Source organism: Candoia aspera, chromosome 6 (genome assembly GCF_035149785.1).
Source record: "Candoia aspera isolate rCanAsp1 chromosome 6, rCanAsp1.hap2, whole genome shotgun sequence".
Lineage (NCBI taxonomy): Eukaryota > Metazoa > Chordata > Lepidosauria > Squamata > Boidae > Candoia > Candoia aspera.
Window position 1 is genome coordinate 17325508 of NC_086158.1, and position 15474 is coordinate 17340981.

General features: G+C 38.2%; 1 protein-coding gene across 2 annotated transcripts in view; it reads right to left on the bottom strand.

The window, feature by feature from the left end:
- The window catches only part of SERPINI1 (serpin family I member 1), a 104832-nt gene that overhangs the window by 33040 nt on the left and 56318 nt on the right, over nucleotides 1-15474 (bottom strand). For both annotated transcript variants that reach the window (XM_063306481.1, XM_063306479.1), the window contains exons 2-4: nucleotides 7187-7455; nucleotides 3693-3923; nucleotides 104-298 (exon numbers count right to left, since the gene is read on the bottom strand). In XM_063306481.1, the coding sequence (XP_063162551.1) occupies nucleotides 104-298; nucleotides 3693-3923; nucleotides 7187-7436 (676 nt within the window). In that variant the 5' untranslated portion in view covers nucleotides 7437-7455. The remainder of the gene's footprint in view (nucleotides 1-103; nucleotides 299-3692; nucleotides 3924-7186; nucleotides 7456-15474) is intronic.

The window sequence follows — 15474 nt, forward strand, 5'->3', positions numbered from 1 at the left end:
GGCACTTGGACTGAAGAATCAAAGGATGTGTCTAGAATTTAACAAGAAGGATCTAGTTGCAATAAGAGGGCTAATAAAAAAATGGACATTTTCTGTTCCTTACCATAATAAAATTCTCCTTGCTGATACATCATGGGAATTTGAACTTCACTTTCATCATCCTTAGTGAAAGAGAAGGTTCTTGTGTTCTCTGGTCTGAATTGAGACTTCCAATTTCCCTTAAAGTAGATTGCATTGACCACAGCCATGTAAGTGAGAGCGTTGAAATCCCTTGCTGACACAAAGTCTTTGATCATATCTGTCAGATGAAAGGAGAGAGGAAGCACATCAATCAGCAGGTCCAAATGAGCATTTAAAATCAAAACTTTACCAACTTGCTAAATGAAAACAAACAAGCAAGCAAATAATTAAAATAATTTCCAGATCAAATATCTCATGCTTACTTTAAACTGCTGTTTGGGCAGGGAAGTCCCCAGGTTTTGAACACTGGCAACCTACACAATTTAAGTATGATTAATTCTAAATTTATATCACACTTTTCCTCCAGAGCTCAAATGACATGCATTTATATTCCATCCTCCAGCTTTAACCATTCAGCCATATCCTTGTGAAATTGGTTGGGCTGAGAGCTAGTGACTGGCCATTATCTATCCCTCCCTCCCTCTGAAAATATAGATTTGAGCTTGTATCTCCTTGATTGAATACTCTAATCACTACACCACACTGGCTTTCTACCCCAAAGTGGACAAAGTGGATTAACTTGCCATCATTAGGACAACTGATAGGTGGAAGGTGGGATGGACTTTGTAATCTTCCTATATTCCCTTCCCAATGACCAATAGCAAACCCAGAAGGAATCAAGTGACACAAGAGAATTTGAAAGGTGCTAGCCTTACAAAAGAATGCTGATGGCTTAGCTCCCCATTCTGAGCATTGCTTCTATGAGAAAAGGTTTGTTTAATTATTAAGCAGAGGAAGCTGTCAAGAGCCTTTGAGATTTGCCTTTGGAGCCTTGGCGGTCAGTTCAGAACCTGATCATTAGCTTTTTTGGTCATTGCTTTTTGCAGCTGACCCCAACCAGCTGTGACAGTAGGACTGGATATCTAAGACCCTTTTGCTCCCAGAACACTGTTGAGTTTTTTCACAAGTGAAGTTGTGCTTCTGTGAAGACAAATCAAAGAATGCAGTGCAGCATAACAACACATAGTTCTATAATTGAAAAAGAAATAGGTACCAATTGAAGTGAATATTTGTAGCTCAGGGTTGAACTGTGGAGTCCTTGGTGCTCTCTGAGCCCTGTAGTTTTCTTGCAGACTAGGCAACATCTTCAGTGTGAAGAGGGAGTGGGCCTTGCTCTCAATTTATATACCATGGCTTGCCCTGCTTGTGTTGGTAGGGGTGTTGTTCTCTCCTTGGGAGTTCCTTGCTTGGGCTGTTGTTTGCTGCTTGGTTGATTGACTGAGTTAATAGTTCCTTGATTAGGGTTTATTGTGCCATTTGATTGTTCATCTGGTGTTAATCCTAGTGTTAATCTTTGCATATCTGGGTGTTGATTGCTGGCGAGGAGGTCTTTTAGCTTTTCTATTGTCTCTTTTGAATGGTATGTAAATGTCGTTTACCTCTATGTGTCTGTTGATGGCTGCTTTGTCTGAGTGAAATAGGTGTCTGAGTGTCTGAGAGAAATATGTGACATTTGAAAGTCATGTGTTTTATGTCTCTAGGGTCTCTAGCCACAGGCCAGCTAGAGCACTTCACAACCACAGAAAAAGTGGAGTATGGAGACTATGTAACTTTACAGTTACTTCTTCCAATTCTCATGAGCATGCCTGTAGTTGTGAGCACAGATTTAAAAATTGTGTCATTATTTACAGCTGTGTAACTCCATAGGTAGGGTTAGTTTTTTGTATCTCTTTCCTGCCATCTAGCAGTTGTTAGGATTTTTGCAGACCAGATCTGCCAGCCCTCCTATACCTGAGCACTGAAAAATAGCTTTAAAGGAAACTCCTGGATTCCTGCTCATAACTGTCCTGCTTTACATCAAAAGAGAGGATGCGGTAGGGGGTTCAAAAACTTCAAATCCACTCCCACCACTAAGAGAAATTTCCTATACTGTCAACATGCAACCGTGCAGGAAAAGCATAAGCACATGCACACCAAAACCTCATAGGAGTTGTCTTTTTTTAAATCCATTCAGTGAACTAATCTTCATTTTAATGATGCTTTGGAATCCAATACCAATCAAGTGAAGTTACTGGAAATAATAATTTAAAAAACCCTCACTCTTTACAATACTGCTCTATTACTTACAGGTTATTTATATTTTACTAAATTCTTTTAGACAAGTACCCAAAATGCAGAATTTAAGCAGGGGGGGAGAGAAAGGATGGAAATGCTTATATTTTAAACATCAGTCCATCTCTCTATTTTCTGTGCAATACCAATGCTATTATCTCTGAACAGGACACTGAGCTACATCAGATGGACTTATTTTAGTAGTGCTAAGCTTTTTCCACTTCTAGAGACTTGAATTTGATTGTTCTTCAGATTATGTCAAAGCTAATGTCTCATTCTGCTTACGCAAGCTATTCTACAATTCATTTACTAGGTTAAGTGCTGTTTGCACTAGTTGTGTGACTTCATTTGTACTCTTTCTGCTAATATATCATTGGATATAATATTATGATAGACAATAAAATACATTCTGAGGAATATAGGTAGTGGATATGTGGAGTCATACTACTGGTCCATCTAATGCAGAGAGGTAGTAATTTTCAAAGGATGCAAGAAGGAGCTTTTGTAATGCTGGGAACTGAATGTGAGACCTTGTGCATGTAAACCATGTGTTCTTTCACAGGCCTACTGCCATCACATCTTAATGATATCATACCACCGAAAAATCTTTCAATAATTATTGTTTCGAAGCTTTATCAGTACCTTGGCAATGTTTCCTAGGTTTTAAGGTTAGTAAATTAGTAATAAACAGAGCATGCATCTTAGCATCCGACCCACCAACATTTGTTCAGGGAAGAGAAGAGACATCTTGCATGTGTTCAAGCCCTGAGAGGTTTGTTAGCCAAGCATAGCAGCTGCTGTGCACACATTCCAAAATAAATCACTCCAATCAGAATGCATTGTCTATGATCTGGTGTTTCCATGGGGGAATGGTTTGCTTGCTTTTTGCTGTAATAATTCTGAGTTTGGAATTCTGCATTGACAGTGATGAATTAAATAACTGTATCAGATTTCACAGGATCCATATTGTGTATATGGGCAGATTTCCTTTTCAAGCATGGGCTTCTTCCTTTCATTACACGAAGAGAACCCACGGGTGCCCTGCAGATTACTGTATGCTCATCTTCCAAAGGCTTCCAAAGTTCTTTCATAATGAGCCTCGAACTCTGAAATGTTTATACGTAGGGTTACTCCAATAATAAAACAAAACATTTTGTTTTATTGGAGTGAAACATGTTTGACTGCATTAGGACATTTCTACAATGAATTATTTTAAGTTACTCAACATTGACTATATGGATTGATCATACAGAAACAAAACAAAATGAAATTAAAGCCGATAAAATCAAAAGGATCTTTGAAAATTGGAATTTAACTGTGTGTCTCCGTGTACATGCACAATTGGCATACAGTGACAACCACTGACATCAAGAAGAATTGAAAAATAATTAGGAACATACTGTTAGTATGGTTCTCCACCCATTTATTGATGTAGCTAGCAACAGCTATATTTTGACTGAAATCCACAACTTCAACGTCAGCTTTAAAATATTTTTTCAGCAGCTGCAAAAATTTATCGCTAATGTGATATCCATTTTGCACATAAAGGGAATTGGCAAGCTTCATCACATACTGGCTATCTTCAGCGGTAGCCATATCAGAAAGGTCTTTTAGGAAGGCAAATTCTTCACCTGAAATTAGAGGAAGAGATTAAAATTGGTCTGATAGAACGGCAACGTATCTCACTGTCTTCCTGGAGAAAAAGGATAAATGTTCATTTATGTTTCAGTTAAGAAGGTTACTATGGAATACTTCATAAATTTAACTCTTCTTCAAGAAAAATGAGAAGCAATAAGGGACACAGAAGCTCCAAAGGGCTCTCATGGGCATACAAAACTTCACCTCAGTATGGACTACTTTGGTTGTATTGCCAGGAAATGGTAATTAAGCACCATGACCTTTATCCTTCCTTTCAGACAGGAACTTTAGAGATGTTCTTGAATGCAGCTTCTACCACTCAGTTGTGAACCAAGATAGGATTTGCCATCCAACAATATATAAGGGACTAAACATTGATTCCCTTGCTAGAAATATACTATGTTTAAAACTCCGCTAGACCAAAGACTCAAGTTCTCCACCAATAAGTGAGCTTGCACTTTCTAAGGCTTATTTAAATCCACACAGGGTACATTCTGGACCTTCCTAATCTGGAAATGGCAGTCCAGATTACAGCTCACGCTCCAACATCCTGATCATTAATATTCTTGGCATTGAAGCAGACATGATAGTGACATCTACTGTCCTATGTCACCTTCCCATTGCCAGAGTTCTTTTAATTTGTCCTTCATCCATTACCCTTTCCTCCAATACAAATAGCAGGTGACATAAACCACTACAGAGATCCACGTAATTTTCAGCAGGCAAACATTCATGGAAACCTTTAGGCTGGCTTGGGCTTAGTTTCATTAGAGGACAATTTTAGGCTTTGTTTTTCCTGCAATCAGTGCTCTCAACTCTCAACTCGTTCCTTCTTTAAATCCAAGATTTTGATCCTGGATGTTGGCTATTTAGTTTCGAAGGCAATATGGTAGGGGTCAGCATGTAACAGGGACAGCACGTAACATCTTTGGGATGCTGTTTTCATCTGTTTCCTATCTTAAAAAGGCTAGAAACTGCATTTCCGAGATGCAAAAAGGAGTTTCATGGGTTGCATATGACCACTCCTGGTCCTATGGCGCATCTTTAATCAGCCTTGAATGTACGTACACCAAGATTTCGGGGATCAAATTGGACTCCGACTTCCTAAAATTGGGCAAAAGAGTGATCGCGCCCCCTGCCAAATCAAATTACTTGCTTGTCAAAGCAAAAGAAATACTTCTGGACTTTCAAGTTAATTCCTGCAGCTCTTAAGAGTTGGACATACAAAATTAGGGTGCATTAAGGAAACAAGGAAATCTACATGAGTATAAATAAAAGGACAGATGTAGTTACTTTTCCTCAAAGAACAGGAATGGGTTACCCCTGCAGCATGTGTCTCTGTAAAGTGATGGGTTGTAGTGAGAATTTTAGTTCCATTTAGAATAGACTAAGCAGGTCATACTCAGAGAAGATCTGATTAGTCTATTCTAAATACAACTAAAATTCTCACTATGACCCACTGAGTTTAATGTGCAATTAACTCAACCACTGCAATGTTAGTGCACTGGGTCCAAAGCTTTACCTAGACCACCATCATGTTCTCTTACTGGCCAGTTCAATGTCTCAGGAAAGTATCCTTTTCAGTTGGTGTGTACTATCCTTTATTAAATAGGAAGGAATAAGCTTTACCCATTGGCCATTCCCAGAGGCCTGAAATACAGGCTGATAACCATCTTGCTTAAGCGTTACTGATAGGCCAGTTACCTTGTCCTTTTTACAAAACCCATATAACTGGGTTAATCATAATTTTATTTGATATATGTTGTTTTCTTTTTAACTTTTTAATTGTCAGCTGCCCACAGACACTGTGGAGCCTTAATTTTTACTGGTGGCAGGACTTAAGGGGGAAAAACAGTCCTCTCTTGATGACTTATTTTTATTGCTTCTTTCCCCCCCATCACTAGTCTCTAATCTATTTAAATAAAGCAATAATTTCAAAATATCATAAAAACGTCATTTACTGGAACAAATATGGTTAAAATTTAGGATATTCTTACATTCTTACAAGTCAGCTATCACATTTCCCACTGTGATCCCTGTTTCTATATTTTCCTTCTTCCTGCATCCTTTTTTTGCAAAAATGTACAGGCCAAGTATTGCTGTACAAGGCAAGAAACTGACTAGCTAATAGTAGCAGCATGCTTCATCTGACAGTCAACCGTTTTTATAAACATACATTATCTGTCCTTATGTTTCCAGCTTTTAATGGGAACTTTCCAACCACTTGTGATAAATATTTACACAGATCTTCCAGCTGTTTAAAATTTGCTTTATTATTCTAAAGATTTCTACTGAGCTCCCTTACAGGTTTCTTGAAAAGTTATACTAATGATGTTTACACTAGATGAAAACCCTCTGGATCTTTATATTCTGACTCCTGGTGCCCTCCCCTATTCCTGGTGTGTAACCCAGATATACCTGAGCTGATTTTTCTGATGGTTAAAGGGTAAAAGTGTGTTTGTCTGTAAAGTAATGCTTACAATTTCATATGACACCATCAGTTCTTATTTTTTTTCCTGAATGCTATTTTATGAATATGAATTTAGGACAAATTATGATCAAAATTCTAATGCAGTTTTCTTGCTAAATTTGTATGCTCCTGCTTAGACATTCCAGAAACAAAGTCTCTGCTTGATTCCCTGGATTCTTCCAGTTCTTTGTATATTCCAACCTTCAATCAGATGCTCAAGAGAATTATGTCCGTTCTTTTCCTTTTCTAGACCCGGTACCCAATCTTTTCTCCCTGCATTCTCTCCTTTGGTTCTGCCTCTGGACATCATTTGACCAAAGTTTTTCTCTATTTTCAATGGAGAACGAGAAATTGCATCTGACCTCTTATGTATGTGAGCAAGGGCCAGCTTATGGATTTGGAGTGAGGATGTCTGCGATCTGCTGGGACAGATGTGTTCTGTGTCCAAGCTAATGCCTTGTCCAATGGATGCAACATATAGTCAAAGAACAGATTTTCAGAGAATATACATTAAACTAAATGTTATTTTCCCTTTTAATATTAGGGTCACACCTTCCTATTCAGAAGATCATATTTCTAGCAATATTAAGATTCACTTATAGCAACAGATCATCAGTCCTGTTCAGAATCCTATTAATAAATAGATTTCTGAAGAAAACAGAGTTGCCCATTAAAGATTTGACTGACAGACAGGCAGAGCGAGTTTAAGGAGTTTCGGAAGCATTATAGACATTAAGAAAACAGACTTGCTTTTTAATTGAGCTGAAAAATATTAAAGCGTGTTACCATTTTTCAAACCTTCATAGCCCATGGAGTGCTGAATTTCTTTCAGGGTGGAGCCGTGAGCACCAAGCTCCACCATCCCCATTGCTATTGCTATTCCCAGTGGGGAGAAAATAATATTTTCATCTTCTCCTGTAGCTCTCAGCTGATTGTAAACATTCACTGAAAATTCTGCAATGGTTTCATCAGGAAAACGGGTGCTGAAGGCTTCACTGTGCAAAACAAGAAGCAACAGGAGTCCAAGGAAAAACATGGTTGGGAGAGTTTCAGATCTGCAAGGCAAGCGAGAGGGATGGGAAATTAATCTTACATTGTGTGCAGATAATGGATTAGTGGGATCATTAAATCAATATGGGCACAGTCTGAAGAAAGGGTGTTTTTCTGGATTTTAAAAAAGAAGCTTGCTGAGACAAAATAAAAGTCACTCAGAAATGGAACTCAGAAAAATGAAACTGATGTTCCAAGTAGTGGCTTGAGTCCTCACTATTTTGTCATTTGAAAAAAAAAATGGGTATGATACTACAGGGAACAATGCTTCTCCATCACCAAAGATAGAGCTTAAGGAAAGGATTAACACCACCTCCTCTGGCTACAAAACAGGGCTTATGACTTTTCCTGTCCTACTTCTTCCTTCAGTTTTTAGCTTTCCTTTGTCTTCAGGGAAGAAGCAGTGGCTTTTTCCTTTTTCTGAGGGTTCAGAACCAACAAAGATGAAATAAAACAGGACAAAAAATAAGAGCAAGAGGCAAAGAGGGCTGCAAATTTTCTAATGCCAGGACAGAGGGAAACTCTGGCAATCACAAGCTTGGCTGATCAGCACACCAGAGGCAACCTGTGGCTAAGGGGCCATGAGGCAGCCAAGATCAAAGCCTGAGAGCCCTGGAACCAGAGAAATCACCAAACTTCACTGACTGAGCCAATCCATGAGCCAGGGGAGCTTCCAGAAGCAGTGGGGCAAAGAGGAGGTGGCATGTACTACTGGCTGCAAGCATTTCCACATGTAACAAACTTCCAAAGGATTAGGCACTGGGTGGCACCAACTTGGGCTGCTTCCCTTTCTCCCAACTGACTATGTATCAGGTGGATCCAATGTGGGGACCCAGCACTAGGTGGCACCAGCAGCAGGAATCCTCTGATTTTTGGGATTGTCCTGCCTTCTTCTGGGCTAAGAAGGCAGCACTCAAGTTCTCCAGGCCATGTAGTAAGGAGATTTCTCTTCTTTCCATCATTATATTGGCAGGAGAACTGGTAAACACTGGATGGGATGGTACATGGGGTGGAGAAAGAGGAATGACGTGGGCTACTCTCAAGAGGCCTACTATGGTGGTTCAGGACCCTGAGGAGGACACTACCTATTGGATTTGGTCTATGCATACAAAATATGGGAGCTCCTTAAGCAAAGTAACTCTCCAGGGTTGAGTTATATGCCATACAAAAGCAGCCTATGGGGAGCAGAGGCTATTCCAGAGTAAGCAGGAAGAGAGAGTAGCCAGCTACCCTTATTCCCAGATGTTCACCAAGAGAATCATACTCTGTATATGGCTGAAATAAAAGGTTTTCTTCACTGGACAGGAAAGAATCTTGTGCAGTGCCTTCTAGCTAGAAATGACATCCTTCTCTATCAAGTCCAACTTTTGGTGATCAGAGTGGCATTTGTAGGAATTCCAGCTTTTGTTCTTCATCATACAGTATCACTTTCAGGCAGCATTTGAGAATCAACAAAGCTCATTCCAAGCCACTATTAGTTCTTAAAAGCCTTAGTTCTTCAAAATATGAGACAACTGTTTTCTGCATCATTTTTCCAAAGGAAATGAATAGCCTCATAAAGGTGGTTGGAGGAATGCTGGAGACCCTCTGTGAACAGTGGGCCACAATTTAAGAGTCCTTATGTCATATGCACTATTTTAAAACTAATTATTACTGATGTTTTAAAATCATTCTATTACATGACTTTTCATTCTATAGAAATAGAAATCACTCTATTATATCATTTTTCTCAGCTAGCTTAGTGGTGTATAAGATTAATAAATAAAATAAAATGTGATAGTAGACCTGACTGAAAAAGGATAATTACTGGAAAGGTAAGAGCCCCAACAAACTGGGCTTAGGTGAATAAAACATAAACTAGGTCTAGAGGAGTAAGAGAGTTATTATGGTCCAGGTTCTAGTCCACCTCTAGCTATGGAAGTTCACTTGGTAATTTTGGACCAGTCAGTTTCTCTCACAGAGTTGCTGTTATGGGGAACCTACCTCATAGGCTTGCTTTGTGGGGGAACCCAGGAAGAGGGAGACATATGTACATTGTATTGACCTCTTGAACAAAAGGCAGGATAGAAATTTAATAAATATATAAATTATTAATTGGCATCCAAGCGACAGCAGCTCAGATCTTGTATCCCAGCCAGTTTTAGCCTATCTTTGCAGACCTAAGTGCCTGATTAGGATAGAAAGCAGAGAAAATGGAAAATGAAGGTGCCCAAAAACATATTAGAAAGCCATACTATGATATTTATTCCATCCACTATTGAATGGATTATTTTTCTTCGTAAAGACATACTTATCTACAGTATCTTTCACCTACAGAAGAAGGAAGACAGGAAGAATGCATGGATACGTTTGCAATACCCAAAACGTCTGTGCCAACTCCTGGTTCTGAAAGTGCAGAAACAGCTTATCTTCAATTTGGATATGGTTCATTTATGCCAATTTAATAGGACATGTGTATTCTTTTCTCCAGTGACCTTTTGCAATCATAATACTTAACATTTATATGGTGTATCTTATTAGCAGACCGCTCCACAAACATTACCTAATTAAATATTGTGACAGCTCAGAGCAGTCTATAATTAAATGTTATTAAACCCATTTTATAGGTGAAGAAGCATCAACTAAATAGGCTGTTTTGTGTATTTTAGCAATAACACTAAAGACTACTTTACCCAAAGAGAAGGATTTTTTTTTTAAGAAACAACAACAAAACAAAAACTATTCTTGAATCGTATGAGTTTAAGCTGTAGACAGGATACATGGAGGGTTGAACCTAGCTGCAGTCAAAAGAACAGTTTTACCTCTGCAGCACCAATCTCTGTGAATTAGGCTTAACAAAATCTTTATTATTCATACGTAATACATGACTGAATACATGCCATTCAGCAATATGATTCTGCAGATGGTTTACAGTGGAAAACAATAAAATATAATAAAAAGGACATAGGCTGCAATAAACAATGAAGTGGATTATTTGTTGTTGGCTTCATATGTGCGAATCTGTTATTCTAGTGTGTAAACCATGGTTTATTACTTAGCAAGCTGTAGAAACCCAGTTGATTCTGGTTCATTCAATAAGCCATAGTTAAACAATGTATGGCTTAATGCCATCCAATCAATACCATGCAAAGGTCTGAAGAGCAGACATTCCCAGCAGAGAAAATAAAAGCAAACCCCAAACAAATATACAAAATATATAGTGACTAAGAACGCTGCTGTTTTAAAGCCTCAGAGAATAAAAGACTTTACGTGATACCAAAATGCCTAAAAAATGCTGCATGAGCCTCTTCAGGAACAGCATGTCACAGCCAGGGTGCTACCACCAAAAGGAATGCTGATCCTAGTAGCCACCTTTGCATGGAAGACCTACACTGTGGATCATCATCTAGCAGTAACTGACAGAAGTTTTCCTTCGGGTGGCATCTACCCTTAAAATGTTTTGCCCCAGTAGTTGAAGGATGCCAAAATTAATGCATTTTAGATGCTTCCCAAAGATTCTTGTTTTCAACAAGCCCTTATTTGTGGGGAAAATTGTCTATGGACATCTAGTATGTTAAAATGTTTACAGTTTTAGGCTTTAAGGTAAATTTAAAAGTTTACCTGTTGCTTAGAGTTCTGATAGCTACATTATTTCTGGCACCAGAGACAGGATGCCATCGAACACTGGTTGCTGTTACTAAGTGAGATGGGTTCTTAACCAGAACCTCTCAGAGAAGTCCATTGAAAACAGGCGGTCATGAAAGGAGATTGCAAATAGAGGTGTGTTTCCGATGGGTGGGAAACGTTTTGCGACCAAAGAGGCCATACTTTTGGGAGGTGGGGATATAGGCTTCTTCTCATCCCTGATTTAAAAGAATTAGGGTTCATTCAGATGATAAACTTTTAAATTCATATGAAAATATAGGATGTAAAGTATTCATTTAATTTTGGTGATATCCACTATCTGATTAAAGTTACAATGCAACTGAGTCAGAAAAATGCATGGGCTCTTAAATATTCCTTTCAATATTGTTCAGAGTATGTGTTTCCTCTCTACTCAAGAGGTTTACATCACAGACTTGGCATGTACAAGTCATTAAACGGAGTGATGTTGGTACTCACTATGATATAGCGTCAACTAAAAATCTAATCTCTGCAGGACAACCAAAAGCTGTTTTTCACAATTTTGTTGAATTACCAAGGCTGCATCTTCAGTTACTATGCTAAATGTTACCAAGGGCCACATTCTTGGTATTTAATAAGTCAATATGACATTAATCCAAATCCATATGGTATGAAGGCTGGATGAAAAGTAATGCCAGCTCCATAATTTTAGTTTAAATGGGGATATTTTAATATACTAAACAGGAAAATAATCCTTGAAAAGAGCTCTTTTGTTAACTATATTTAGCTCTCCACATAATCGCCACCATTCAGTACACAATTCTGCAATGATGGAAAAGCTTCTTAAAGCTGTCACAAAAACAACAAAAAATAAAACAAAACAAAACCCTCCACATGTTGTCTCTTCAACCAGGTCCTGATGCTCCTTTCCATCTCTTCATTTAAATCAAACAGATGTCCACTGTTTCCCTTCAATTTTGGGAAAAGGTGGAAGTCACACAAAACCAAGTCTGGATTGTATGGCAGAATTGGGTAAGACATGAAATCCAACTGCTCAATTGCTTCTTGAGTAGTTTGTGAGGTATGACATCTAGCACTGTCATGTTGCAGCAAAATTTCTTTCTTGTGGTTTGAAACTCTGCCTAATCTTTGTTTTAGTGTTGAGTGATGCAGTGCAGCACTCTGAGTTGATAATGCCGCCAGGTTCAAGGAAATCCATGTTAATAATTCCATTTGTGTCCCAAAGGATGTAACCATGCATTTTTGTGCCAAAGCCTAGGTTTTGATTTTTTTTCCACAGATAAAGCTGTGTGATGATATTCTATGGACTGATACTTCATTTTTGGGTCATAATGATGAGCCTCCATTTTGTTGTCTACCACAAAGCTATGAAGAAATTCCTCATCTTCATTTTCATAGCATGACAATTGCTGGCAAATTTCAACTTTTCATCTCTTCTGCATGAGAGGAACTCATCTTGAACAAACCTTTCAATATTGAAGAACATCAATAATGTGACCACGCATTCCTGTGAAATGCCAAGCTTGACAGCAATTTCCCTTTGAGTGATCTGCCGATTGTCCTTAGTCAATTCATCAACTTTTCTCATGTGTAATTAATCAGTTGCTGTCACAAGTCATCAATTTTGTTCTTGATCACACAAATCAGCTCTGCCCATTCACCATCCTTTTATTTTTTTGGCCCAGCAACGCACAGTACTCATGCCAAGACAATCATCACCATAAACACCCTGCATTCAGTGGTGAATTTCAATTGGAAGAATTCCTTCAGCAGTCAAAAATTCAAGCATGGAACTTTGCTTAAAGTGTACTGATGAATATCACAGCAGGCTTCCAACTACAGTATAACAACACAACCTTTTCTCACAACAGCCTTCCACCAAATGAAGTGAAAGAACAGATGCTAAAGAACACATCAGAGCTCCTAATGCATTAAAACTGCCATATTTTGGAGACTTATAACACTGGAGGCATTCCTTTTCATTCAACCCTCCTATATTGGCAATAAATAAGGGATTCTTCCCTTTGCATTCACACTGGGCATGCTTTTGTGACTGACCACAATCCGTGGAATTGATCCAGTTGCTTCTTCTGTAAAACTTCAGAATTCTTCACCTGTTATCTGCAGCAATATATCCCTTCCTTTCTAGAGGGTGCATCTGAATAGGTAAAGCTGATTTCCTGGTACACAGCAACCTGAGGAAGACTGGGTAACTGTGCTGCCCAAATATTGTCTTTTGCTTGCTATTTGCTACAGCAGGATGAAAACAAAAATGATCTAAGTCCTAACCACAGTCACCTATGAAAGATGCTCAAGGTTCAGTCAGTTACCTATTTTATGTAGCATCTCCATAAAAGCCATTTCAGATTTTTCTTGGGGAGATGTGGAGAAACAACTGAGGTACAGACATCATTACTTTTTTCAAGGATTGTAAAAGTAAAATTAATCAAATATAAATAGATACCCACATTTATTCACGATTATGCCTGCTGTAGTTTTGTCCTGTGATGAAAATAAAACTGGACTCTGACCAGGAGATCTGGGTCCCATCCTAGCAATGCCATAGGACCATTCAGCAGCCATGGGAAATTTATTTTTTTCAGGCTATATAAAGAGAGAATAATAGTGACCTATTTTCCATGTCAAATAGTTATTAGCAATCAGGGTCGACTCAAATGAGGTTTGTGCTCTATTCGTATTGTTTAGAAAATAAATACATAAAATCAAAGCTGCCCCTGTCATCCTCATACATACACCCTGTCATATTTACCACAATTCCAAGCATTTTGCTGCAATAGATGGGTGGAAACTAAGACAGAATAATAGGCCCCATTTTAGCATAACTATATGAATGTATGCTCTTTTTTTTTTTAAATTATTAACTGAGTACAAAAAAGCAAACAGAAAGCAAAGTAAACTATACTCAAATGCCCACTTAGAGATGGCAATTAAAAAAAGTTACAGTAAAGACTGCTTAATTCTGAGTAGGCAAAGGACCTGCTCGCACTGTAGCATATCATCAAGAATCCATGGTTACAGGCATCTAAAATTCTTTCATTTCTTTATTTAGTTTATATCCTGCCTTTCTGCTTATATAAAGCTTACACGGTTTACCATGATAAAACAGAACACAAATTATTTAAGATGACAGTGCAATCAATGCAATTCAAGTCATTAAAATCAATTAACAGTTAAAAGAGGAGTAAAGATTTGTTTTTTGCTACTTTCCTCAATCGTGCAAGAGTGGGACCTGGGTTTCAAAAAATAGCACCCTGGGGAGAATATTCCATAGCCACGGAGCCACCTGAGCAGCCCTCTCTTATATATCACATAGAGAAACCTCTGGCTGTAGGGAGCATCTTCCAAAGAGCCTCCCCTGCAGACGGCTTCTGGAGGAAGAAATGGCGGACTGAAGTGGAGCTGACGACCATGGTGAAGTACAAAGAGCCGGTGAATAGATTGGCTCTTCGAACCTCTCCAGACAAAGAGAGTACAGAAGATTGCCCACAAGTACTCCAGAGAGTTGCTCCTCACAAGGAGACCACAAGACAGCAGTTTCCGGTGAGTTTTGAGCACTGGGAGACAAGGGAATATCCATCTTGCTCAAACCATGGTTGGCGCCTTTAAAAGGACACTAAATTTGCATACTTCTTTTTCTAATCACTTTTGGAAGTTGCTTGCTAACCGCTTTTTAGCTATTAGGAACCTCTGAATCAACAAGTCTGAAAACACTGAGTAAGTCTGCCTTGAATCCTTAATGAAAGAACATTTTAACTACAAGCTTAATAACTTAAAAAATTGAAATTAACAACAAAAAGCTAATTAAGACTTTGATTTTAGAAAGTTATAAATGGATTAAGGGCCCAGATAAATTTGAAATAAGATTTTGGAATTAATTATAAGTTGACTTGTTTTGAACATAAAAGAGATAAACAATTCTAAAAATTGGACGCTAGAGGGAACTAAAGATTTTAATTAAAGAAGAATACATAAACCTGATTAAAAGCTACAGAATGACGCAAAATATTATAACCTTGGAAATAATGAAGGACACTTTTGAAAAATGAAATCAGAAGTTAATATCGACAATGTCAACAGCAATGTTTGCTTCTATGAATAGACTGTGTCCAAAAGATGTTTTGGAAAAAATGGTAGAAGAGGAACAAATTTTATCTGACGAGACAGAGACAGTGGATACTGGAAGTGGATCTACAAATGACAGGCTACAAGAATCACATGGAAAAAGATGTCTCATTGGACATACAAAAGAAATAAGATGATGCTTAAAAAGTCAAAATGGAATTACAAATAATAAACCAAGAAAGTGACCTGAATAATTCTTTTATATTGGATTTACAAAAGAGGTTTGTTAAAGCTTGGGTGAATCTTGTGAGAAGCGG